The 27,751-nt window shown below is 44.5% G+C and overlaps 1 protein-coding gene across 1 annotated transcript in view; it reads left to right on the top strand.

Moving 5' to 3' along the window:
- Positions 1–25,691, top strand: part of MPP1 (MAGUK p55 scaffold protein 1) — a 73,081-nt gene extending 47,390 nt beyond the window's left edge. Inside the window, exons 6-12 of the mRNA XM_072626256.1 lie at positions 1,209–1,405; positions 7,671–7,783; positions 15,752–15,832; positions 16,818–16,898; positions 18,546–18,748; positions 20,087–20,161; positions 24,953–25,691. Of these exons, the coding sequence (XP_072482357.1) occupies positions 1,209–1,405; positions 7,671–7,783; positions 15,752–15,832; positions 16,818–16,898; positions 18,546–18,748; positions 20,087–20,161; positions 24,953–25,129 (927 nt within the window). The 3' untranslated portion in view covers positions 25,130–25,691. The remainder of the gene's footprint in view (positions 1–1,208; positions 1,406–7,670; positions 7,784–15,751; positions 15,833–16,817; positions 16,899–18,545; positions 18,749–20,086; positions 20,162–24,952) is intronic.
- The last annotated feature ends 2,060 nt before the right edge of the window (positions 25,692–27,751 follow it).

Below are 27,751 nucleotides of genomic sequence, written 5' to 3'. Positions count from 1 at the left end.
CCCAGAGAGGTCAAGTGATTTGCCCAAAGTTATACAAGTAGTGAGTTGCAGGGTTGGGATTTGAACTCAGGTCCTGATTCCTAGGTTTGGTTTTCTAATCAGTTTTGTCCTTCTAGAAGCCGAGATAGGGACAGTGCAGAGGTAGGAAGCCTTGTTTGAGACCAGATTACTCAGTTTAGGAGGCTGAGAGGGATGACTAAGACAGGGAGGGGCAGCTAGAGTGGGGATCAACTGGGAAGAGGGCTTCGAAGCCCAGTTCCCAGCTGGCATGTCACAGCTGGATGGTGGCAGGAAGGCTGGGCTCCTTCTCCCCATGTGAACCAGTCATCCTTGACTCTGGCCCAGGATGGGCATTTCCCAGTCTGATGAAAGTCTATAAACTGAAGAGGCTGTGGCCAGGGTCAAGGGGTCATTGGCTTATGCCAGTGAAGCCAGGCTCCAGTGGGGATGGACACATGTCAGTGAAAAAGCCCCTGCCCATCAGGAACTGGCATTCTCTTGGAGGGAAGTGTGTTCACAGATCCTCAAATACCCATCCCTGGATTAGAGAGCACAGGAGGTTAGGGAGGTTTGGGGCTGACATTAGAGAATGATGTCCCATCCTCACGATAGGGTTAGGGTCATTTTTTCTGTAGCTCTCAAAAATTTGCATATATTATCTAGTTTCATCCTCATACCAACTCTGGGAAGTAGGTGCTGTTATAACCCTACTTAACAGGTGAGAAAATTGAGGCAGACAGTGGTTCAGTGACCTCTCCAGGGTCACCCAGCTAGTAAGTGTTTATGGTACAATTCAAACCCAGATCTTTCTGATTCTAAGAGCAGCACTCTCTGATACCTCATTGCCTCTCACTGTATTGAGTGAGAAGGGTCAGCCTCCTGCTTCTTCTTGGGGTAAATCTTGGAGGGTCTCCGGTTCCTCATTTGTAAGATGACTAGCTCATCTTGGAAGGAATTTTCAGATCCCAAATCTCAGCTAAGGCCAAGTCCTGGCTAGGGTGTGCTGGCCATCACCATCCTTGCTCTAGTACTGTGGCTGGAGTGTGATACTGGGTACTCAAATCAGTGGGGCAGCAGTAGGGTGGTATGGGGTGTGACTGATGAGGAGACACCTGCCCCCTTGGGGATTGGGGAATGGCAGGACTTTTTTCTTCCAAGCATGGAGTAGCCTTCTTCAGCTGACCTCCCCCCTCCACTTTGTTGTACAGATGTTCATGAGGGCCCAGTTTGATTACGATCCCCAGAAGGATCCGCTGATCCCCTGCAAGGAAGCAGGTCTGAAGTTCACCACAGGAGACATCATCCAGATCATCAACAAGGATGACAGCAACTGGTGGCAGGGCAGGGTAGAAGGTTCTGCCAGAGAGGCTGCGGGTCTGATCCCTTCTCCGGAGTTGCAAGAGTGGTAGGTCAAGGGGCCCCCAGAGGCAGGTGCACTCATCTCAACCCAGGAAGCATTGGGCATTGCTAGGTGTCAGGCTTGGCATGTAGAGGTTCCAAAGGAGTAGTCTGTGTGCCCACTAGGAGCTCATGTACATGAAGAAAGAAATACACATTGAGGGGGGGCATGACACAGGACTGAAAGCATACTAAGACTGTGAGCAGAACGGATGGAGGATGGGTCAGGACAAGGTGAGGAGATGCAATTCCATCACTGTACAGGGGAGGAAACTGAGGTCCAGAGAGCTGGTGACTTGACCAAGATCATACAAGTTAATTGAACTCAGCTCCTTTGACTCCAGATTTAGCCAACTCAGATGGGGACATTTCAGCTCAGTTGGGCTAAAAAGGTTACAGGCCCAAGAGGATGGTACAGAGAAGTTCACTGACCTGTAACAGCTCATAAAAATGTTTCCATCCAAAAAGCTTAGGGCTCAGAGGGCAAAGAGTTGGGTTTGAATCCTCCCTAGCCCTCTTCTTGCCCAGGGTCTGGAATATTCATCACCTTGGCCATCACTGTAAGACTTATAGAGTATTTTCCTCACTACAGTTTTGTACTTTTCCCCTTTCTGGGCCTCAATCTCCTGTCCTGTAAAATGAAAGGTTTGGCCTAGCCAATTTCCAAGCTCCTTTCCACCTCAGAGTTCTCTGGCCTGAATGTTTAGGGAGAAGGCAAAGTCACTCTGAGTCCACATTTCTTTCTCCAGAGTAGCTTGTGGTTAAAATCCTTGTGATTAAGTCTGGGGAGACCTGAGTTCAAAATCTGATGCTGCCGCTTTCAAGCCTTGAAATAGGATGCTATTCCTTTATATTCATTTACTTTCATCTTAAATGCACAATAAGAAAAGTAAAAGAAACAGACTTAAATACAAAATAAGAAAGGAAAAAAAGCATTGCCATGTGCATAGCAAAATGTGAGAGGATACAAAATATATAACAATACATTTCTATTCAAGAAAGCCTGTATGATAAATACAATGCATTGTGTTGGGAGCTGTCCAGCTTTGTTTTCTTGTAAGTTTTCTTTGGTTCTCTGCTATGTACTTTTTACTTTGTCCTTTTTCCCCCTTCCCTCCCCTCCCAAGAAGGCTACAAATAATCATGGGTCTATTTATACACATATATGCACACACATATATACACACATACATGTACATATACAAACATAATATGCACACAAAGATATATACATACATATACACATACATACATACATATACTTAGATCTCTATAATCATACTCATATATAGACATATACATTCATATGCATCTATGTAAGACTGCTGTACTTATTTGCCTTCTGGGTGAATAATCTCTTCCTCCATAAGTCTGAGTCTTTCCCTATTTTTCTAAATCTACCAACTCATTATTTCTTACACCACAGCAATATTCCAACCTTGTACTGTCTAGTTATTTTAAATAGTCTGAAACAATACTGATTAATATGGCTGACATATAGTGTAGTTTCCCTATTTTTCTCTTTTGATTAAATCTGTTTTAGCTTTAACTTTGTCTGAGACCGTGACTACTACCCCTGCTTTTTTCCAATAAATTCTACTCCTGATCTTGATTTAATGTTTGTGTGTCTCTTATTTCCTATCTCTCCTGACTCTGCTTTGCTTCTACCTGCTACCTTGCCCTCCTATTACTTAACTTACCACTCCCCTGCCGAAGATCCCTCCCTTATTCTCTCCCCCTTAACCTTTCTTTCCGAATTTAGAAGACTTTTATACATACATACATATATATATATACACACACACACACACACACACACATATACACACATACACACACATGCACACACACATACATATATTGTTCCCCCTTAAACCCATTCTTCATGAAAGTAGGTTTCCAGAACTACCAACCCTCTTCCCCCATCTAATTCTTCTGTGTCAGTCAGTCCTTTCTCTTGCACCTCGTTTGTATAAGATAATTACTCTTTTTACTTTTTCCTAAACAGTTTTACTTTTTTGAATCATATCATACTCAGGTCTGTCCCAGTCTTTCTTTTGAACTACCCAGTTCCTAATAACAATCTCAGATATGCGTTTTACATTTCTTCATATTATTTCCTCATATTAAAAAGTAAACAGTCTGTCCTTATTGAGTCCCTTATTAGTATTTGGCATGTACCTTATATTTCTCTGGGATCTTATATGTCAAATCTATTAAGTTAAAGTGTTTTGGTTTGTTTTTTTTTTTTTAAGCAAAATACTGAAAGTCTGGCAATTCATTAAATACTCATTTTTTTTTCATTCAGGATTATGCATAACTTTGCTGGGTATGATATTTTTGGCCAGAACCCCAGCTATTTTGCTCTTTGATATATAGTGTTCCAAGACCTGCAGTCTTTCAGTGTCACCGATGCTAGGTCTTGTTTGGTTCTAATTATGGCACTGCAATATTTGAATTGTTTTTTTCTTATTGCTTATAATATGTTATCTTTGAGCTGGGGGGTTTTGGAATTTGACTATGATATTCCTGTGACTTTTCCTCATAGGATCTCTTTCAGGTGGTGACCAGTGGATTTTTTCTATTTCTACTTTCCCCTCTTGTTCTAATGCTGCAGGACAATTTTCTTGAATTATTTCTAATATTATTATACCAAGATTCTTTTTTTGATCATAGCTTTCAGATATCTGAGTATTCTTATGTTTTTTCTTTTTGATCTGTTTGCCAGTTGAGTTGTTTTACTTATAAAATGTTTTACATTCTCTTCAATTTTTTCATTCTTTTATTTTGTTTTATTATTTCTTGATCTCATAACTTTGCTGGCTTCTCCTTGCCCAATTCTGATTTTCAGTCATTTTCTTCCTTAAGATTCTGACTCTCTTTTTCTAATTGGTTGACTTTCTTTTCATTATCTTTTTGTTTTTCTTGGGTTGTTTTTTTTTTTCAATTTTTCCTCAATCTTTCTTATTTGATTTTTAAAGTCTTTTTAAAGCTCTTCTATGAGTTCTTTTTGGGCAGGTAAAGTTACTCTTTGAGGTAGGAGAGACTTTTTTTGCATCAGTATCTTCCTCTGAAGACAAACCCCAGTCTTCTCTATTCCCATAGTAACTCTCTATGGTTGGATTCTTTCTCCTTTGCCTTCTCATTTTTAAAAAATTTATAACAGCTTATTTTTTTGTAATCACCTCTAGTCCTGGTATAAGCGGGGATAGTACCCCTGGCCTCAGATTCTCTTTGAGTTCATCCCTCTGGCCTGGAACCAAAACCAAGAACCCTGCCCTCCTGTAAGTACCCACAGCCAGTGGTGTCCCACCCCCACTACTTTTGCACTCACCAGGCTGGCATGTACTGGTTCCTTCTCCCCCAGGGACGCGTCTAAATCCCTTATCAGCAGAGATTCCCTCAGTCTTCCTGGACACCCAGCTGCCTCTCCCAACCCAGCTAGCCCCAGAGTTCACCGATTACTGTTTCAGCAGAACCAATCTAGAGGTGTTTACTCTTCGCAGGAGCCAAAACTCTCTCCTGGGATTTTTCTTCTGATCTTCTCTGATTGCCCTTGGAGGATGACCATTCTGCCCCAACTCTTGGTTTTTTTGTTTTTTTTTTAATGCTCTATGTTTACCCCAAGGCGCTATTTTATCTTGTTTGTGGAAGAATTTGCAGAGCTTGGAATTATCTGACCTACTTCACCCTCTTCCCAGAATCTTCTCTGGACCTCAGTTTATGAAAAGAGTTGGACTCAATAGCCTCTGAGGATCTTTTTGGCTCTAGATTTAGGATCATATATGTGACTGTGGAAAAGTTGCTTGGTCTTTGGTCCTCAGTTTCCTCATCTGTAAAGTGATAGTATTGGACTTGATAGCTTAGGAAAACATTAGGACTATCTTAGTATAGAATCATAGAGTTGCAGCTTGGAAGACTTCAGCAAGTCATTGATTGCAACCCCCTCATGTCACAGATAAAGAAACTGAGGCCCAGAGAAGTGGTAACTTGCCCAAGGATCACACAGGTAATCAGTCAGTAGGCATTTATTAAGTGTCTACTGCATGCCAAAAGTGACTACTGGGGAAACAAAAAGAGGCAAACAATAGTCCCTGCCCTCACAGCTTCCAATTTAAGTGAGTAGTAAGTCGCAGAGTCAGAATTGGACCCAGGTTCCCTCACTCCCAATCCAACAGTCTTTTTGGGGGGTGGAGGAGGCAATGGGGGTTGAATCAGTTGCCCAGGCTCACACACACACACACACACACACACACACACACACACACAGCTTGCAAGTGTCTGAAGCTGGGAGTTAAACACAGGTCTTCCTGATTCCTGGGCCAGTGCTCTATCCACTGCAGGCTGGCCTAGCTGCCTCAACATTCTTTTTTAAAATCAGTGTTTCTTTTTTGTTATTCTAAACTCTCCAAACATGAACATGAGCATATTCTTACAGAGAGGGGACTGAATGAAATTGCAGATCTCTGTTATGTAGACCTGTTTTTCAAAAGTAGCTAATACATAGGATGAGTTAGTACCAAGGCTGTTCCATTTGTCTGTGTTTCCCTCCGAGCCTCTTTCTGGTCAGTCTGTGTCCTTTATGTCATCGTTCATTGATGCGTTTGTCATTGCTGATTTTCTGCTCCCCACACCCATCTCCCACATAAGCTTGTCCCTATAACCAATAAGCTCAGAACCACCCACGAGCTCACACTGGCCATATCTGAGAATGGGCCTCTAGGCCAAATTCCATATTCTCTTTATTGTGTCATGCTGTCTCTGTTCGGTTCATCCCCAGAAAATGGTTAAGAACTATGAAGGGAAGCTTCAGAGAAGTCATTTTGGACTTGGATGGCAGGAAAAACTTTAGGCTGTCCCGGAATGGCCAGGGCTGCCTCTGGAAGTCACTAGTTTCCCTTCCTTTGGGGGATTCCAGCAGAGGCTAGACAATCACTTGTGTATGAGAATGAAGATTCCTTCTAGGTGTGAGTTAGAGTGGGAAATCATGAAAGTCATCTAACTCTAGATTCTTTGAGTCAGTGAATGAGGAAGACCTTCACTGGCATTCTATTTCTGATACTGGCCAGCTAGCTAGCTCTCATTTTCCTCATCTGTCAATGAGGGGTGAGAGCCAATCCATCCTGTAGTATTGTAGTGGCCGAGAGGACCTAAAATGTGCCTTACCTGCTTTTCCATTTATTAGATCTCCCTATGTTCTAAATGCCAACTGTGGTCTAACTGAAGGCACAAAGTTGCTTTTCCCCATATTAGAAATGAGAAGGCGCTGAAGAGAGACTCAGAGGCAACTGTGATGGTGCTCAGCCTTGCAAAGGTGCCCAAAGCAGATTTCTTGGCTCCCTGAGGCCATGGGCCCCTGTCTCATCCTTGACTGGGCCCCTGTCTTGCAGACATGCCTAACTGGCTGGCTGGTCTTCCCCTTTCCCTCCCCCCATCTATCTCTCACCCCCTGGCAGCTGAGTCACTCACTTTGATTTCAAAGCCTTCCAGTGCTCAATGCCAATTTCCAGGTCTGTGCACCTTCTCTCCCCACCAGGGGTGAGCACTGACTGTGTCTCAGAAGCCTCTTCCCCTCTTCTGCTTCCAACCTTATCAAAACTGCTTGTTTTCTGTCCCTCATGTAGCTAGCTCCCCTAAGTCTCAAACTCTGTAAAATATGCCATTATATTCACTGGCACTTTGAGATCCATCACTCTGGAAAAAGGGTACAAACTCACTCAATGTTAAAAAGTGAATTGGAATGATCCAGCCTCCCCATGGTCTTGGCTGTGCCTCAGCAGGACCTGCGTTACTTAACCAGGGCTCAGGGTTGGGCTCCCATCTGCCCTCCTTCTGAACACTGATTGTTCTTGTCCAAAGAGGGCCCTTCATCTGCCATGAGGCCTGACAATATCTGAGTAAGGAGAGAAGGGGAGATGGGGATGGGCAGGGGCAGGGACAGCCAATACCTTGGGCCTTCTGGTGACTCTGTGGGGACACTGAGAGGAGCCAAGAAAGGGCTGTTGAGTGACTCTGGGACATTTTGAGCTGTAACTTGTCCTGGGTCACTCTCTTTGTGGAGCTCTAACCCCCACCCCCAGTCTTGTGCTTACTTCAGAGAGGGGGAAGGGGAAGGAGGAAGAAAAGCCCCTGAATGGTGGCAATGAAAAAGGAAGGTGGATGGCAGTCACTGGCACCTTTGGAGGGCCTGAGCATGGAGGGAATGTGGGCGGGGGACTGATCTTTCAACTACTGCCACCCCCACTGAGTGTTTTTGGGCTTGGTTCCCTCAGGAGAGTGGCGAGTGTGGCCCAGTCAGCCACTCGGGCCGAGTCCCCGAGCTGCAGCCCCTTTGGGGGAAAGAAGAAGAAATATAAAGACAAGTATCTGGCGAAGCACAGCTCAAGTAAGCCAGGGGACCCCCCCCATGGCCCCTCCCCTTCTCCCCAGGGAGCCCTCTTCCATCTCAGGGTCAGTCTCTCTCTTCCTTGGGAGGCAGTGTGGGATGGGAGTTGTATGGGACTCCACGCCTCTCTCCAGACCCTGGGTGCTGACTGAGGATCACTGGGGCTCAGAGGCAGAGGCCTGGAGGCCCACCTCCTACCCTCCCTGCCAATTCAGCACCCCAGGTACCCTTTCAGGTAACCCCTCAGCTGCTAAGGTGCAGCGGAGGCAATAAGAAGAAAGCACAGGCCCAAAGAAATGGGCACTTACCTTCCAGACTTGTGAGGATCCAATGAGATCATGTGTGTGGGGAAAGGTTCTGAACCTCCCAGAAGTGGGATGTCTTAGGGTGATTATGACCCCTTTTCCCTCCCATTTGGGGACAAAGCTCTCTGCCCCTCTCAGAGAAAGGCCCGTGTATCTCTGGTACTCTAAGGTTGGCCAAGTGCTGACTGATATCATCCCATTGGAACCTGGCCCTTTAGCAGCCCCTTTGGTGTTGATGGTCTAGGACACTGGGGCTCACCAAGGTGACTTGCCCAGGCTTATAAGGCAGTAAGTGCCTGAGGCACGATTGGAACCCAGGCCTTTCTGCTGTTGGGCAAGCATGCAGGTAGGTGACTGAAGGGTCCCCTTCTCAGAAGAATTGACAAAGGAAACCAATTATATTGAAATTCCATGAGTGATCGGAGTATTCAAAACAAACCCCCAAGTTGAGGGTTCTAGGCTCAGAGCCCCTGCTCTAGGGGAGATTTGAAGTCAGAGGATCTAAGTCTAAATCATGGATTTCCTACTAGGTAGCACTACTCAAGTGACCCTGAGTGAACCAACAGAGACACACTGAGTTAGGGCCTGAGGATGCAAGGGTCCCCAACCTCAAGAAGCTTCCTTTCTCCTGGAGGCCACGACCTAGGTCCAACTGAGTAAATAGAAAGCATTTGGACGCAGGAGGGAGGTGGGGAGCAGGCTGGGAAGGCTTCATGAGGGAGTCAGGGCCTGACAGGGCCTAGAAGAAAACTAAGAGGCAGAGATGGAGAGGTAAGGAGCATTCCTGGCTGAGGGGACAAGCTGGGCAAAAGAGCTTGACGATTGTTTCTTACCTCTTAATGCACTAATAGACCATTCAGGGAGTAACTTGCAATGTCTGGAAAAAGCAGGTTTTAGGCAGATTGTAGATCTCTGTAAACACCAGGCTAAAGACTGCATATTTCATCGCAGAGGCAGGAGGGAACCACCAAAGATCTTTTGAGCAGGGAAATGACATAGTCAAATATGTTTTAAGAGTATTTCTTGGTCTGCTAGGAGGCGCCAGAGTATACTGAGCTGTGAATCAGGGAGACCTGAGTTCAGATATGACCTTCCTATATGACCCTGGGCAAGTCACTTAACGTCAGTTTGCTCACCTGTAAACCAGGGATCATGATAGCCCCTCCCTCCTGGTGTTGCTGTGAGGATCCAATGAGATCATATTTGTACAGCACTTTGCAAATCTTAAAAGTTCTCTGTAAATGGGAGCTGCCACTATTGTTGTTATTGGTTGCAATGGTAAGGGCAGAGACTGGGAGCAGGGAAGCCAATTAGTAGGTCTAATAATAAGTAGGCAAGAGTCAATGAAGACCTGAGTTAGGGTTGTTGCCATGTGAGTTGAGAGAAGGGCACAGATGTGGAGACCTAGAATTGAAGACATTTAACAACTGAATGGCTGGGTGGATGGAGGGAATTAAAGGGAAAGGGAAAAAATCAAAGATGAATCAATTTCAGGTTGAAACCTGGGAGACCAGAAGTATGGTGGTAACTTTGATAGAAATGGGATACTTGGGAAAAGATCACATGTTCTGATTTGGACATACTGAGTCTGAGTTAGCGATGGGGCATCTGGCTAGAAATGTGCAGCAGGCATAGGTGGTATGGGCCTGGATTTCAGGAGAGAAATTCCGTCTGGGTATATCAATTTGAGTGTCATATGCACAAGACAGTGGAGCTCAGAGGAAGTAATGAGTTTAGTCATGGGGAAAATAGCAAGAGAAGAGAAGGCCAAGGTTAAGGTTCTAGGCAGCCAACATCCATGCTTGGAAGAGACTGAGAAGGAGTAGTTGGAGAAGATGGAGGAGAACCAGGGGAGAGCCATGTTGTGGAAGTCTGGCAAGATTTTTTTGGGGGGCGGGGTTCCTTCAAATAGGTGCTTAATGGTGTTAGAAGTTGCCCAGAGGTCAAGTAAGATAGAGAAATTTCCCAAGGTTTTATCAGGTCACTGATAAAAAGGACAGTTCTGGAGTCACATTGCAAAGGGTTGAGAAATGAGCAGGAAGTGATACACCGGAGACAATACATGGTGGCTTTTTAGGAGTTTGGCTGTGAACAGAAGAAAAGCTCTAGTTTGATAGCTTGAGGGGATAGAGAGATCAAATGAAATTTTTGGTTTGTTTATTTTTAAAAGATCAGGGAGAACTATTTATGTTTGGAGCCAGTGCAGAGGGAAAGAGTGATGCAGAGGGAAAGTCCTAGTCTAGAGGAAATGAAATGGGAGTGGGAGGGGATCAAATCAGACACAGGGATTGGTGCTGGCATTGGAGAAAGAAAGTCTACTCTTTCATTGTGGACAGGAGTGCAAGAAGCAGTAGAGGACAGGCATTGGGGAGAAGGGTTTTTGAGTTGGAGAGCAGAGGGGAAATGAGAGCTCACCAGAGAGATGTGAGTTTTCTTAGAGAAATAGGAGAAGGCTAGTCCTCTGCTGGGAGAGAATGGTGAAGGAAGGGATAGGTGGCGGTCACTGGCCAGCTGCCATGTCTAGAATGCTCTGCCTCCTCATCCCCAGATCCTGGCTTCCCCAGCCAAAATGCCACCTTCTTCAGGAAGAGGGGAGGATTTGGTTGATGCAACAGCTGCAGCATGAAGCATCCAAGAGTTCATTGGGTTAAGGATCAAAGGATAAAAGACAAAGAATTTCCATGTATCAGTCTGAGCCCAGTTGAAGTCAGGGCATATAAATTGTTAGTGAATTTCCTCCATCAGTATTTGTCACTCTGTGAGTGGGAGCAAAGAAGGCAGATGTGGGTCACCCAAGTTGGAATTTGACAAGGTAAGAGCAACAGAAGGACATGGGGTCACAGGATTCATGGGCAGCGAACAGTGTATGATTGATGAAAATTGAGAAAGGAGGAAAAGGAGGTCAAAATAGGCTATATGGACTCAGGAGTGAGAGGTCAGTGGCCAGAACAGACTTAAGGGACATGAGACCAAGGGTGAGATGGAGGCTGTGATCAGAGCTCAGGATTATAGAGGTAGAATCATTATGGGGAAAGATGAGGTCAAGGGGATCTCCATGAGGGGTGGAGGTCGATAAATGGGGAGGCCAGTGTATTTGAGAACATGTCAACATGTCTATAAAAGTCCCAGAATATGAGAGCAAGAGGTGAGGAATAGAGCAGAACATGATGAGCTGTGTCACTGATCTTCCCCTTCCTAGACCTGTAAAATGGGGGTGCATGAGAACAAACCCCCAAATCAGAAATGGTTTTAGAAAGAAATTTGTGAGGTGTTTTGATAGAGGAGAGAGAGCCAGAAAGAAGGGGTTCTGGAAGATTTACATTATCTAGGACTTTGACAAAGGTTTCTGCACATGAGTCACACATAAAGCATCGGACAAAGCTATCCTGTACGAGTCCCATGTGAATCACATGTACTTCAGTGGAGCAATTTTACTGAGAGGGAAAGCCAGAGAGATTGAGACAGATAGGAGGAGATGTTAAAATCAAATTTGAATGAGGTTAGAACGCAAAAGGAAGCCAAAACACAAGTTTGGGCGGACCCCAGTTTTTTGGGGGATCCCCAAGGTCCTTGTAGCCATCTCCAGAATTCCTTGAGAGTTATTGAGGTCAGACAACATTTTGGTGCAAGCAGTCTCTGAGCACATAAAGTCAGATTTAAACACGAGAATAATGAATTCACTTCCCAGACAATATAATCAAGCATTCTTTCCACAAGTACAAGACCATAAACAGCTTGCACTACTTAGGAGAAAGGACTCTCTATTTGATAAGAACTACTGGGAAAACTGGGAAGCATTTTGGCCCTAAATGGGCTTAGACCAGCATGTTATATCATATACCGGGGCAGCTAGTTGGTACAGTGTACTCCAGTACAGGAGTCAGGAGGACCTGAGTTCAAATCTCACCTCAGACACTTGACATTCACTAGCTGTGTGACCTTGGGCAAGTCACTTAACCCCAATTGCCTCATCCTGGGTCATCTCCAGTCATCCTGATGAATATCTGGTCACTGGATTCAGATGGCTCTGGAGGAGAAGTGAGGCTGGTGACCTGCACAGCCCTCCCCCACTCAAAACAAAGTCACATCATTATTTCTCTGATGGCATGGTCTTCTTTGGCAAAGAAGGACAAACATACACACATCATATACCCCAGTAAATTTCAAATAGATGCATCAGTCTTTCAATAAGCCATGTGCCAGGCACTTGCTATGTGCTAATGACAGTCCCTGCCTTCAGGGAGCTCACAAGTCTGATGGGAGAGGACAGCCATGTACCAACAAGTGAAATGCAGGATAAACTGGAAATCAACAGGAAAGCACTTCCACAATGGTAGGGATCAGGAAAGATTTTTCCTGGAGAAGGTGGAACTTTAGCTGGAACTTGAAGGAGACCAAGGAAGCCAGGAGGTGAGGAAGAGGAGGGAGAGCATTCCAGGCATGGGGGACAGGCAGGGCAAAGGTCTGGAGTCCGAAATGGGGTGTATTGTTCATGGATCAAGAGTGTGGGAGGGGAGTGAAGTATAAAACGATTGGAAAGGTTGGGGGAGGGGCCAGCTATGAAGGGCTTTGAATAGAGGACTTTATATTAGACCTTGACCTTGATTGGAAGCCACTGAAGTCAGTTGAGGGAGGAGGGTGACATGGTCAGACCTGCTCTTTAGGAAAATCACTTTGACAGCTGAATGGAAGATTACTGAATGGAGTAGGATGGGGTGGAGGGAGACTTGAGGCAGGCAGCACCCCCCCCCCCCCCCGCTTTCCCCCCAGCAGGCTATTTGAATAATCCAGGCATGAGGAGAGGAGGAAAGGGGGACCATTCAAGAGATGTTATGAAGATAAAATTGATGGCCTCAGCAACAGATCGAATATAGGTGGGGTGAGGCATTAAGGATGACACCTAGGTTTTGAGTCTGGTTGACTGGAAGTATGATGGTGACCTCAGTGATAATAGGAAAGTTCCAAAGAGGGGAAGATTTAGACAGAAAGATGAAGAGTTCTGTTTTGGGTATTTTGAATTTGAAATATCTGCAGGACATCTATTTGGAGATGTCTGAAAGGCAGTTAGAGATTCAGGGTTGGAGGTATGCAGAGAGGTTAGGGCTGCATAAGTAGACCTGAAAATCATCAGCATAGAGATGGTCATTGAATCCATGGGAGCTGATAAGATCCCCAAGTGACAGGGGCCAAAGAGTGCCCAGGCGAAATATGTAACATGTCTAAATGGTTAAATCATGAAAATATTTTGGGACAAGATAGATGGAACTACCTTGCATAATTTTGCTAAGGGGAAAATTAAAAAAAGTTACATGTTTTTGTTTTTAATACCATGTGTATTTTCCAACATTCCTTCTCTAAGGGGGAATAATGAACTAAAGAAGGAATAGAGGAGATCACAAACAGATCATGGATTTAGAACTGAAAGGGACCTTACAGGCTTCTCATTCCAACTCTCTCATTTTACAGGTGAGGAAACCAAGGCTAAGAGGTTAGGTGACTTGCCCAGGGTCATACAGCTGCTAAGGAGCTAAAGTGGAATTTGAGCCTAGGTCTTCCTGACTTCAGTCGAGTACCTGAGGCACTACACCACAAATTTGAATTACATAAAACTGGAAAGATTTTGCAGCAACAAAATCAAGGTGACAGAATAAAATAAGGAAAATGTAATTGCAAGAAAAATCCTTAAATTCTTTATAAAAGTCTGCTATCCAAGATTTATCAGGATTTAAAACAAGACCGAGATCTACTACCTAATGCATAAGTAGTCAAAAGAAATGAACACACAACTCTCAAAAGACAAATTACCCACTATAAATAACCATATAAAAGAATGAGCTAAAACAGTTATGATATGAGTGAGAAACATAAATCCAAAAAGTCTGAAGTTTCATCTAACACCAAACAAAATGCTAAAGATCACAAAAAATGGAAATGCACAATTGGTGGATCTGCGAATTGTTCCAACCTTTTTTGAAAAGCAATTTGGAATTAAACTTTTTTTAAAATGTCACTAAGAAAAGGATTCATTTACTTTGATCCAGAGATTGCACATCCCAAAGACACCCTTCCCATATGCACCGAACCAATTGTAGCAAGATTTTGGGGGTAACAAAGCTAACCAGCCAATTATCCTTCCTATGTGACAGAGATCCCTTTAGGGGAATAAGGACATTTCAACAAAAGCAACCTACCTGAGCTGCGTCTGACAGTGTCTGTGATATGCCACGGGCCTAGTTCTCTGCTTTTGCAAAGAGGACGGGGGAGGAAAATTTTCTCAACTGTTCTCTAGGACCCAAGGTTATGATTACTCAGGATTCAATTTCATTTTTTTTCTTTCCATTAATGTTGCTGTATAGTCATTGTATATAACTTTTTCAAATCTCTTGCTTATTTCATTCTGTATTCGCACAGGTGTTCCCAGGCATCTCTGATTTCTGCATATTCATTATTTCCAATGAAATTAGAGTCAGGGTTATTCCAACATATTCATGTCCCACTATTTGGCGCTTCTGCAGTTGATGGGAACCTTCTTGGTTACCATTTCTTTGCTACTATAAAAAGTATTGCCATGAATATTTTGGAGTGGGTACATTGCTTTTTCCCCCTTTGCCTTTCTTGGGGTATGTGCCTAGCAGTGGGATCTCTGGGTCAAAGGACATTTTTGTCACTTTCTTTGAATAATTGCTTTTCAGAAGCTTATGTTGCAATGCTGTATTAGCATGCCTGTTTTTCTATAACCCCTCCGGCATTGACTCCTTCTGTCTTCTGTTTTCTTTCTCAATTTGCTAGATGTGGGCTGAACTCCCAGTTAATTAGTTAATTAATATATGATCACTTATCATTAGGAAATGTCCTTCCACTTGTTAATATTGACTGACCTTGGGGCAAATTCCCTCCCTTCTCTGGTCCTCACTTTCCTTGCCTGTAAAATGGACTGGTTGGCTTCTCTGATCCCTTCTAGCACTGACTTCTATGTATATTCTTGTTATCGGTGTACTTGAATCTGGGCTCTAGGGTTTCAAAAATGTTTAGGACACTCAAATGTTTCTTTCAGAATGGTTTCTGCATCAGTGGCTCTGGAGACAGAGGGCTTGGGTTCAAATCCTGCCTCTATTGCTTACTCCCTGTGTGACCTTGGGCAAGTCACTTCCCATCCCTGCTCCTGAGTTTCCCCCTCTGTAAAGGAGGGAATTGGGTTAGATGACCTTTGAGGTCCTTCCAAGCTATAGACTAGAAGAGGGCAGCTAGGCGGTGCAGTGAATAGAGCACCAGTGCAGGAGTCAGGAGGACCTGAGTTCAAATCTCACCTCAAACACTTGACACTCACTAGCTGTGTGACCTTGGGCAAGTCACTTCACCCCAATTGCCTCATCCTGGGTCATCTCCAGTCATCCTGATGGATTCAGATGGCTCTGGAGGAGAAGTGAGGCTGGTGACGTGCACAGCCCTCCCTCCCTCAAAACAAAGTCAAGTGCAAGTCATGTCATCATTTCTCTGATGGCATGGTCTTCTTCGGCAACAAAAGATGAACACACACAGACCAGAAGATGACAAAAGAAAGGGACTGGGAAGGAAGTTGAGATCTCCCCCAAAGTGTGGAGTGATGAGGTCCACAGTCCCCATTGGGCTGCTCACTCTTGTTGGTTTCTTTCTTTGCCTCTAGTTTTTGATCAGTTGGATGTGGTTTCCTATGAGGAAGTCGTGCAGCTGCCTGCATTCAAGAGGAAGACCCTGGTGCTGATAGGTGTGTGAAGAGGCCTGCATTCCTCAGGCAGCAGCCCTGGCCTACCCCACTGGGAACAGAGAAAAGCTTCTACGCTCATTGGAGAAGTGCTCACTCCAGTGGCACTCAACCCCAGAGAGAGGGGTGAAAGGCAGCAGAGGCACCATTAGAAAGGCATTCATGTATGGGGAGGGGGAGAGGTGGGTGGCAGCCTCTGACTGGATTCCAGAAGCATGGTGTCTGTCCTGATATATATGGCTGGGAGCAGCAACCCAACACAGAACCTCAAGGGAGGGAATCTTGTTAGGGGGCCAGACATGGGGCTAGGTACTGAGGTACAGAGACCAAAACAAAGCAGTCCCTGGCCCCCAGGGGCTTACAGTCAACTTACTGTGTCAGTCTGAAATATATACAAAGTCAAAAAGAGATAAGGAGAACAGAAAATTCAAGGAGATGAGGAGGAAGGGTGTATCAGGCATAAGGGACAGGCTGGATAGGCCAAAGTCCTGGCCTTCAGCTTGAGTTCTCCAAGAGAGGAACCGAGGCATCTGTCACCCATTTCTGGTGCTTTGGCACTGGAAGGATCTTTGATCTCATGAGAGAGAGAGACAGACAGAGGAGATAATGATAGAAAAAGAGAAAGAGAGGGTGGTCAATCCACATTGAACATGAAGCTGAATGCTTTTCTTGAAGGTTCCCCAGAGTGTTTAGAGAGAAAGGCTTAGTGAAAGAGGCCCTTGTCTCTCCCTTCCCTGGGGGAAGAGAGAAAGGATGCTTGCCTAGCATTAGGCCCCCTGGCCCTCGTGCTCTGCTTTCCTCTCCCCCTGTCAGTTTGCACACTTCAGTCAGCATGGCCAGTGGCTGCCAGGATCCACTCCACTAGGAGCTGCATCGCAGGAAACCAGTTGCCACAGCTCCACTCTGCCTTTACTTTCTCCTTTCCCAAAGTGGTGGTAGCAGCCCAGCTAAATTCCACCTGCTGGCTTTCTCTTCTCTCCTCAAACAGGAGCCAATGGAGTAGGTCGCAGTCACATCAAGAATGCCCTGGTCAACAAGAACCCAGAGAAGTTTGTGTACCCAGCTCCATGTGAGTGTCCATCGGGAGCTTCACAGTCAAGCTCTAATCTGGAAGTCAATCTGCAATTGGGGGGAGGGGAAGGGTGCTGGATTTAGGGGCTAAGCAAACTTTGTGAAACCTGTAGCAGTAGACTGCCAGAGCAAGTCTCTTGGCCTTGGCCTTGCCTCTGCCCTAGTGCTTGGCAACCCTGGTGGTGGAGTGGCCAGTTTCTTGTCATGCTCAGAAACTAAGTTGTCTTTGGCTTAGTCATTACTCCATGGCCTGAGCCAAGAGTCACATCTTGGCATTGCCCCTGGTCTTCCTGTGTTTGAGTCCCTGGCCTTTGCCTCTGATGCTACAGTCAGCCATTTGGTTGGTATCTTCCTTGCCTGTTTTGCAAGATGTGAGTTGGGCCAGTGGCCCCACTTTGCCTAGGTGGTGGGGATGGCATTGACTTTTGCCTGCTTCCAGTATAGAGGGTGACAGGCAGATAGGTGCTGATGCTTTCAGCTCATTTTCCCAATGTCACTTAGCTACTGCCATGATTGTAGCTGCATCTTCCTCAGCCAGGGAAAGCAAAGGGGCAGAGGTGCCCAGCAGCCCCATGGCCTTCCTACCTCCCATAGCCAAGCTGGCCGCCCCTATAGACATTTCTAAGTAGGTGCAATACTCTGGAGAAACAGGTGAGAAAAAGTCAACAAAATGCTTCCCCTTCCTTCAAGGAGCTTATTGTCTATGGAATTCCTTTATGCACTAAGTATTTATTAAGCACCTACTCTGCTCAAGGCAAGGGGCAAGGTAACTGGCTTAATAGATAATGAGCCAACCCAGGAATTGGTAAAATCCAGGGTCAAGCTTTGACTCTGACATACCACCCTTGTGACTCTGAGCAAGCCACCTCAGCCCTCATCACCCAGGCATGTCTCTTATGATGAAAAGTCCATCCATATATATGGTGGGAGGAGTTTCCATAGTTCCAAATTCTCCCCTCCTATCTCTCTGCCTCAAAATCTGCTAGGGATGCAAAAATAAAATGCAAGACAATCCCAGCTTTTAAGGATCATCCATTCTACAGGGTAGAGATAAGGGAAGCAAGGAGAGACAATACTGTACATGGAAGTAAATACCAAATAGAAAAGCCTTTTATAGGAGGGAGAGAAGGTTACACTGGGAAAGGCCTCCTGCTGGGCCATCTGGGAGAAATCTTGAAAGCATTCTAAAGGAGGCAAGGCAGGGTTGAAGAGGGAGGGCATACCAGGCATGGGGAACACCTTGTAAAGGCATGGTGATGAAAGATGCAATGTTATATATGGGAAACAGCAAGTCGGCCAGTTTGACTGGAACAGTGTCGGGGTGGGAGATGACATAAAATAAGTGGGGAAAGAGGTTGGATCCCATTTGTGAAGGGTTTTTAATACCAAACATAGGCATTTGTACATTAGCCAAAAGCTTCCTTTTTTCTTTTGGGTTTACTGGCGAAATTTCTTTCTCAAAGACCAAGCCTTAAGCCCAGTTCATGCTGGAGCTCATAGATTGGACAATAGGTCCCCACCCTCCTAGCACAGAGTGACTAAATAGTGCAGGGAAGTGACCTGGGCAGCTGTCTGCCTTTGGGAAGATGTCAGGAGACTGATGGAGAGAAGCCTGAACTTGAGTGTTGTTGGCTCTTGTCTGCAGATACCACCCGACCTCCAAAGAAGAGTGAAGAAAATGGGAAGGATTATCACTTCATCTCTACTGAGGAGATGACCAAGAATATCTCAGCCAATGAGTTCTTGGAATTTGGCAGCTACCAGGGCAACATGTTTGGCACCAAATTTGAGACATTGCACCAGATCCACCAGCAGGACAAAGTTGCTGTCCTGGACATTGAGCCCCAGGTGAATGGATGGGCAGGGGGATGGGCCAAAGAACTTTGCTGCCTGCTAGCCTCACTTGGTTGAAATAGAAAAGCATCCCAGTGGAGTAGCCATCACTAGACAGTAGGAAATGGCAAAGTGACCATACTTAATGCTAGGAAGAAGACCTGGCTTCAAGTTGGTGGGGGAAGGGCAAGGGTGACCTTTGAGAAAGAAACTGCCTATTGTTTGTTGGATGCTGCTATGACTTAGTGTTGTGCTTAGAAGAGGGAGAAACTAGGTTAGGGCATCAGCAGAGAAGGCATTTTATAAAAATGGTCACAAAACCAGCTTATTTCTGCTCCTCCAGTTCCCAACATCCACCCACTAGGGAGTGAGAGAGGAAGGGAGGGAGGGAAGGAGGAAGAGAAGGAGAAAGGAGAGAGGGGGCAAGGGAGTGAGAGAGAGGGGAAGGAAGGTTGGATGGATGTTATGGGGTTGGAAGGGTTGGGGGGTTCAGAGACCACCCCTCCCCCCCAAAAAACTGGAGTACTGGAGTTGGTCATCTGGAATGAATTCTTGGACTCAAGCATTCTTGAAGTCAAGGTGGCAAAGATTTATTGTTACACTTTTCAGCATAACCCTCATACTGAACCTTAACCTCCTATATTTGTGTCTGTCTATGTGTGTGCCCTTTACACCTCTTCTTTGAGGTCACACACAGGTTTGTAAATCTTCCCCTCAAGAAGTAATTTATGACTTGGGAAGAGGAGAACCCAAATGCAAATGTCAGAGTATTTCCCTGGCCTTGCCTTCTCACCCTCCTTTCTTTGGTCCAAATCTTTAGTTTCCACAGTCAGATCTCTGCTTCCCATGTGACTCATATGCACGTTGTCATCTTGCTTCTTTCTGCTGAGCCCTTCTAGCCCACAGGTCCCGCAGAAGCTTCCTCTCCAGGTTCAACCTGCCCACTTTTTTCCAATGCTCATTTTAGAGGAGACTGAGGCCCAGAAAGAGGGCAGGCCTTGGCTGAGGGAGGTCACACAGATCACCTTCTCTGGATCCCAAGAGATAGCAAGCAAGCAGACCTAAAGAAGGTGGAGGTCAAACCCAATGCCCAGGGCCCATCACGTAGCAAAGTACTGATTTCTAAGGGTCACTATTGCATGGGGGGAAGCATAGTACAGCACAAGACTTGGCATCAGCAAAGACCTGGGTTCAGATCTGGAACCTCTCAGCATCCTGCAAAGCAAGACACCAACATCTATAGTACCTCCCTCTCAGACAGAACTCTTAGGAGACTCAAGTGAAACAGACTATCTTGGCTTAAAGTTACTATTCTTATATTTACTTTCATTTCTTCCCTCTTTCCCTTCCCAGACCCTGAAGATTATTCGGACGGCAGAACTGTCCCCCTTCATCGTGTTTATTGCTCCAACAGACAAGGCCTATCAGGTGGGATGGCATTAGGGGGAAAAGGGAGGAATATCTGGGACTAGACATGGAGAGGACACACTCTGGGATCTGGGTGGCACACATTCTGACTGCTCCTTGGTATTTTTGATATACCTCTGGGGGCAAAAAGAGGTGATGACCTTGGGGAACCCACCACCTCCAGCTGGCATTTGCTTTTTAATCTACTTGCTGTGCTCAAGGTATAACTCTCAATCTCCTAGCTGCTCCTCCCCAAATCTTCCAGCCTTTTCCCTTTCTTTATAAGCCTATTTCCACGTTTATCTTGTATTCTTATCTTCCTTCATTCTTGCCTTCCTTTCTCTGGGCCTCTTCCCCTTAAACTAGAGGACTTGGATTCCTTGGATTCCGAACTTTTTTTGCCCAAACTAAATCAGCAGCTCCAAGACTGAGCTTTCTGGTCCTCAGGCCTGCTTGTAAGATGAAATGGTTTCCTTTTCCCTGCTACTCCCTGCCTGCTTCCTGCCTACCCCTACCCCATGACTAACTGCCCTGGTACCATATCATTCTGCCAAGGCAGAGCCTTTGTCTGGGGAGGTTGACAAGACAAATGATGTTAAGAGAAAAAAGGAAAGGTACTCCACAGTGGAGGTGGGGTGGGAGGTAGGTATTATTATCCAGCTGTGTGCAGTGATACCTCTTTGAGAATGGTTTCCTTTTCGTTCCAAAGGAAACCATTTTTTTGAGTCCAGAGAGAGAAAGGAACTGCTGAAAAGGGTGAAAGGAATAGTTCATTACTGTAGTATGAGGAGAGGTACTCCATATTTGATATGGTCCTTTGGGGAAAACTGCCCTCCCATTTCCCCCACAATCCCACCCTTAAGGAAAGTCTATTTAATTCAAGGCGTTCGTTAAGTGTCTACTCTAGGCAATGTCTGATACTAAGGATGAGAAGAAAAAAACAATTCCTGAATAGGCCCCTACCCTATCCATGTACATACACTGAGAAGTATGAATTGAGGTCAGTATTCAGAGGAGGGCCAGAGAGCACAGGCCAAGGATATGCAAATCTACTGCTTGCTTGCAATTTCCCTGGAGAAAAAAGTACTTATAAAGTTGGCAAAAGTGTATTGTTCCTTAAACTTATGGAAGAGAGTCCATTTCCTTCCTGTGTCCCATGTGGCAGAGTCATGGTGACATGGGTTTGGCGTTTCTGGTGGTGATTTGGCCTGAGTGGCTGTCTCTGTACAGATTGGCAAAGTGATTACTTGTTATTACTCCCTTCTCCCATTTGCCCTCTCTTCTATCATCCCCCCACCCCACTTATGCCCTTCTCCCCCCACCCCACTTATCCCTTTCTCCCCTACTTTCCTGTACTGTAAGACAGATTTTCATACCAAATTGAGTGTGCATGTTATTCCCTCCTTAAGCCAAATGTGATGAGAGTAAGCTTCACTTTTTCCCTCTCACCTCCCCTCTTTCCCCCTCCATTGAGAAAGCTTTTTCTTGTCTTTTATGAGATAATTTGCCCCATTTCATTTCTCCCTTTCTCCTCCCAACATATTCCTCTCTCACCCCTTAATTTTATTTTTTTAGATATCATCCCTTCCTATTCAACCCACCCTGTGCCTTGTCTATATATATATGTATGTATAATCCCTCCAACTACCCAAATACTTGAAAAGTTTCAAGAGTGAAAACAGTTCAACTTTAGTAAGTCCCTTATGACTTCTCTTTGCTATTTACTTTTTCATGCTTCTCTTCATTCTTGTGTTTGAAAGTCACATTTTCTTTTCAGCTCTGGTCTTTTCATCAAGAATGCCTGAAAGTCTGATATTTCATTGAGTGACCAATTTTCCCCCTGAAGTATTATACTCAGTTTTGCTGGGTAGGTGATTCTTGGTTTTAGTCCTAGTTCCTTTGACTTCTGGAATATCCTATTCCATGCCCTTCGATCCCTTAATGTGGAGGCTGCTAGATCTTGTGTTATCCTGATTGTATTTCCACAATACTTGAATTGTTTCTCTCTAGCTGCTTGTAATATTTTCTCCTTGACCTGGGAACTCTGGAATTTGGCCACAGTGTTCCTAGGAGTTTCTCTTTATGGATCTCTTTCAGGAGGTGATTGGTGGATTCTTTCAATATTTATTTTACCCTCTGGTTCTAGAATCTCAGGGCAGTTTTCCTTGATAATTTCATGAAAGGTGATGTCTAGGCTCTTTTTTTGATCATGGCTTTCAGGTAGTCCCATAATTTTTAAATTGTCTCTCCTGGATCTATTTTCCAGGTCAGTTGTTTATCCAATGAGATATTTCACAGTCTTCAATTTTTTCATTATTTTGGTTTTGTTTTGTAATTTCTTGGTTTCTCATAAAGTCATTAGCTTCCATCTGCTCCATTCTAATTTTTAAAGAACTATTTTCTTCATCAAAAGTGATCTTTTGAACCTGCTTTTCCATTTGGCTAATTCTGCTATTTAAAACATTCTCCTCCTCACTGGCTTTTTGGACCACTTTTGCCAATTGAGTTAGTCTATTTTTAAAGGTGTTATTTTCTTCAGCATTTTTTTGGGTGTCCTTTAGCAAGCTGTTGACTCACTTTTCATGCTTTTCTTGCATCACTCTCATTTCTCTTCCCAATTTTTCCTCCACCTCCCTTACTTGACTTTCAAAATCCTTTTTGAGCCCTACCATGACCTGAGATCATTGCATATTTATTTTGGAGGTTTGGGATGCAGAAGCCTTGACTTTTATGTCTTCCTCTGATGGTAATCATTGTTCTTCCTCATCCAAAAGGATGGAAGAAAATACCTGTTCACCAAGCAAGTAACCTTCTATAGTCTTATTTTTTTCCCTTTTTTTGGGCATATTCCCAGCCAGTTACTTGACTTTTGAGTCCTTTGTCAAGAGGAGGGTATCCTCTGGGGACCTGTAAGTTCTCAGTTCCTCCAAGGTGGCACAATCAAGGGAGAGGAGTTTACTCCTCTTCTGGCCTACACTCTGGTCTGGGAGCTACCAAAGCTTTTCTGCCTAGGATCTGCAAGTAGAATTCCCTTTCCTGAGCCTCCACCATCTCCACCACACCAGTGCTCTTCCTCACCCCAGGCCACCACTCAGCCCTGAGATCCAGATCAGTGACTCAGTTGCCCCAGGGGCTTTAGGCTGAGGGCAAAAAATGGATGCTGCTGCTGCTGCCGCCTAGGTCCAGGGCTAGGGGAGGACCTTGCTTCCTTCTCATTCAGGTGGAAAAGCTTTGTCACTGACCTTTGAAGCTGTCTTTGGTGTTTGTGGGTTGAGGGATCTGGAAACTGCAGCTGCTGCTGGGGATTCTACCCCTGAGGCCTGCTCCAGTTCTGTTCCTGCTGGTGCTGTGAGACCAAGGCCAGGCTGGGCTCTGTGGGCTGCACTCCACTCCATGCCCCATGAGATAAGACCTTTGTCAGCCTTCCAAGCTACTTTGGGCTGGAAATCTCTTTCACTGTCATTTTGTGGCTTCTGCTGCTCTAGAATTTATTTAGTCATTTTTTACAGATATTTTATAGGCTGTGGGGGAAGAGCTCGAGTAGGTGCATCTTTCTACTCCGCCATCCTGGCTCTGCCCCCCTTTGAAGTTTTTCAAAGAAACAAATTGTTTCTTTGTCACAAGGGATGGCAGAGAAGTCTAGTTCAAAATGAAAATTTTATTAAAAAAAAAATAACCTTAATTAGGCTCAACCTAAGAAGGGATTAAGTTAAAAGTTAAAACTCCTTTGAGATACTGCCTCACACCCTTTAAATTGCAAACCTAAATAAAAGCAGCAAAATACAATGATGGTAAAGTTGAGAAACGGTTTGTTGGCACAAATTTGTCATTTTTTTCTGTTGAGAAATCTCAACATGTATGATTGGGCATATACTACCTGAAAATGTCAAAAATAACAAAAGATCTGTGTTTACTGTTTATTTTTTTCCACTTCATAGTATTTTATTTTTTCCAATTACCTGTAAAGGTGGTTTACAACATTCACTTTTGGAGTTCCAAACTTTTTCCGTCTCCCACCTCCCCCCCCAGCCTCCGTGACGGCAAGCAATCTGATATAGATTATACATGTACAATCATATTAAACATGTGTCCATATTCATCATGTTGTGGAAGAAGAATCAGAACAAAAGGGAAAAACCACAAGAAAGAAAAAATAGTATGCTTCAATGTGCATTCAAATTCCATAGTTCTTTCTCTGGATGTGAATAGCATTTTCTATTGTGAGTCCTTTAGAATTGTCTCAGATCATTATATTGCTGAGAAGAGCTAAGTGTACCAAACTTGGTCATCACACAATGTGGCTGTTATTGTGTTCAGTGGTTCTGCTCACTTCCCTCATTATCAGTTTGTGTAATGTGTTTACTATTTGGAGTAGCAGTACATGTAATTGTAAAAACTGGAAACAACCTTGATGTTCTAAGTTAACATAATGAGATACAAAATCAATTCCGAATGACAAGTTTAAGGACCACAAAGACTCATTTCCCTCTCTGGGAGGGGTGTGTAGAATGGAGAAGACTGTGGAGCTGTCTAGTGGAAGAAGATAAAATATGGAATGCAAAAGAGCTCCCTCACTTCAAGACCAAGTGGTCCCTGTTCTACCCTCTCCCCCACCATGGCTGGCCAACTGGGATTCTTTTCCCCTTGTTTTTAACCATTTAATCAGAGAGGGGTGGGGAGGTTATGCAATTAGTGTCCCTAGGAAAATGATGTTTCACCAAAAGTAGAAATGATGTAAGGTGGGATCCTGGCAGGAGGGTTAGCCTGTCAAGGCAACACAATTTCATTTAATTGTTCCTTTTCTCTTTGCAGTCAGAAGCTTTGCAGCAACTACAAAAGGATTCTGAGACTATCCACAACAGATATGCACATTATTTTGATTTCACTCTGGTAAATAATGGTATTGATGAGAGCCTCAAAATAGTGCAAGAGGCCTTTGAGCAGGCGTGCAGTTCCCCCCAGTGGGTTCCTGTCTCCTGGGTCTACTGACCACATTAGCTTGATTTTCCTGGTCTTGCCCCAGCACCCAATGGCAGCATGACTTCCATTGGACTTACCCTCTTCACAGTTAGTTCAGGCTTGCTGCTTCTGCTCCTCGACTTACCCACCCACCAAAGATGGGTCAATCTTTGGGACTTGGCAAAGCTGCAATCAGACTTTTCCTGCAAGAAAGTCTCCCTCTCCAAGAGTCCCTCTGGAATCACCAGAATGGGGAATCTAAATTACTGAATAGAAATCAACTGGAAAATCACCGGGAGCTGTGTAGAAAGGGACTGAAAACAAGTCCCAGCTCTTAGGCTCCTTCTGCTGACCCTGCACGCACAAGCCTCTCCCTCCCACTGCGGCAGCTCTGCTTCAGCTCCCTTTCTGCTTCTCTTGTTGTCTTGTCTCCCCAGGGAGCACAAGATTCATCCAGTTTGCTTCGGGGAAGGGTGTGTCTGAATGATACAAATATCTATTCTTGTGCAATTTCTTTAAATGCCAAAAACAGAGAGGAAACTGATGTGCAGGGAAGCCTTAAGTAGCAATAAAAATGTTCTGTGCAAATGCCGGTTTTGTCTCCCAGGCCTCAATAGATGATTTCCAAAATGGTTTTTCCTCACCGTTATCAGGTCATGGAGCTCCAGTCCTGTTGCTGCAGCCATGTGCCCCTTGGGACCTGGGGCTCCCTCTGGGAACATACACACATTTTCCTTTTCCACATTTCAACCTTTGAAGCCTGTTGAAGATCAATCCCTTAAGTCTGTTCTAAACATGACTTACAGGATTTCCCAGAATGGAACCTAACACTCCAAACCCAAGCACAGAGGCACCCCATGCCATATAAATTCACCATTCCTTTTTCTTCAAAGCTAGGTCACACTGTTGGCTCCTAAAACTGGGCTTGATCCCTAGGCCACATTTTGCCATCTCATCCAACAATGCCCAATTCATTGCTGAAACCAAGGTCCAAACTAGCAACCCTACTTTTTTTTTATGTGTCTTAAGTTTGGTCATTTTTAGCTCCTAATGATCCTTGTCAAATGCTTACTTGATAATCCACTGTCTAGTTTTACAAGCTTACCACCTGCCTTCACCCCACCCCACCCCTGCTTCCCCCCTTTAAAGAAATTGTGACATTTGACTATCTTCTGGCCCTCATTCAGGCTCCATGACATCTCAACAATCACTGACAGCATCGGGTTCATACCTAGCAGATAATAGCATTTATATACTTTATCCCACTTTACTTGGGGAAATCTCATCAACTTCCATGGATTTAATTACCAGCTCTCTGCTGCTGCCTCAGACTCTCTGCTGACCTCCGATCTCCCATCTCCAGCTGCCTCTCAGACATCTCAAACTGGATGTCCAGTAGACATCTGAAACTCAACATGTCCAAAATTGAACCCATGATCTTCCCTCCCCTACCCCAAGCCCTCTTCCTAGTAGCCCAGCCTTCTAGTCTAGGACTCAACTTCTTACTATCTCTCACTTTCCTCCCCGTATCCAAGCTGTTCACGAGACCTGCCAACTTTACTTTTGAAACACCTCCTGACATTTTTTTCCTCTGATACTCTGCAACCACTCCAGTTCATTCTCCATTTGGCCACTAAAGTGCTGCAGGTCCCATCACCCTCCTTCTCAAACTCCAGTGGCTCCCTGTTGCCTCCAGGATGAAATATAAATTCCTCTTGCTAGACTTCAAAGCCACACTTCTATAGGCTAGCTCCCTCATATCCTTCCGGTCTCAATCCTTATTCACAGACGTGTACTCTTTGTTCCAGTGACTATCCATATAGATATAAATACAGATAATTATATCCACACACACAGAGTCCCACACTCACTGTCCCAAAAATTTTAGTGCAGTTATAAATTTCCAGAAGTATGCTACAAACTTGTAAAAAAAAAGTGAAAATTTAAATTTCTTTTGCAACCATTTAGTTCTTGAGTGTCAATTTTTCATTTTTAATTTTAACAAGACAACACCTTGTCATTATGCACTGCCTATGTAACAAGATGACTTTCTGAGACCAGGACCAGTAGGTCCTCTTACTTGGCCATCTCAGTCACTTGTCGTGGGAATTTTCATGACTCTGTGAACCATACCATGGGGGTCTTGCCAAAAATACTGGGGTGGTTTGCCATTTCCTTTTCCAGCTCACTTTACAGATGAGGAAACTGAGGCAAACAGAGGTGAAGTGACTTGCCTACAGTCATACAACTAGTAAATGTCTGAGGCTGGATTTGAACTCGTCTTCCTGACTCCAGGGCCAGTGCTTTATCCACTGAGCCACCTAGCTCTCCTTTTAGTCACTCTCCATTAGACTTTCTTGTGGGGTGACATACAAACTTTGTTCTTTGGATGATCTTTTGAGGTGAGGATTGCAAGTCCTACAAGTAGCAGTAGCTGAGGAAAGTTTTTTACAAAGTTCAAAAACTGACTAGAGTAATTAGCACAAGGTGGTTATGTGAAACTTTAAAAAGAAGCAGTTTTACAAATGTAAAAAATTAACCTTTCAGAGGTTTTTTTCCCCTTTTTTGTAACTGTAGCACTTATCCTTTTTGAAGTTATCAATGCTTAAAACTGCACTTAAACTTTTTGGGATACCCTCTGTGCCACACATA

Source organism: Notamacropus eugenii, chromosome X (genome assembly GCF_028372415.1).
Source record: "Notamacropus eugenii isolate mMacEug1 chromosome X, mMacEug1.pri_v2, whole genome shotgun sequence".
In the NCBI taxonomy this organism is placed as follows: domain Eukaryota; kingdom Metazoa; phylum Chordata; class Mammalia; order Diprotodontia; family Macropodidae; genus Notamacropus; species Notamacropus eugenii.
The sequence above is the reverse complement of the archived record's forward strand: the minus strand, read 5'-3'. Positions and strand labels throughout refer to the sequence as shown.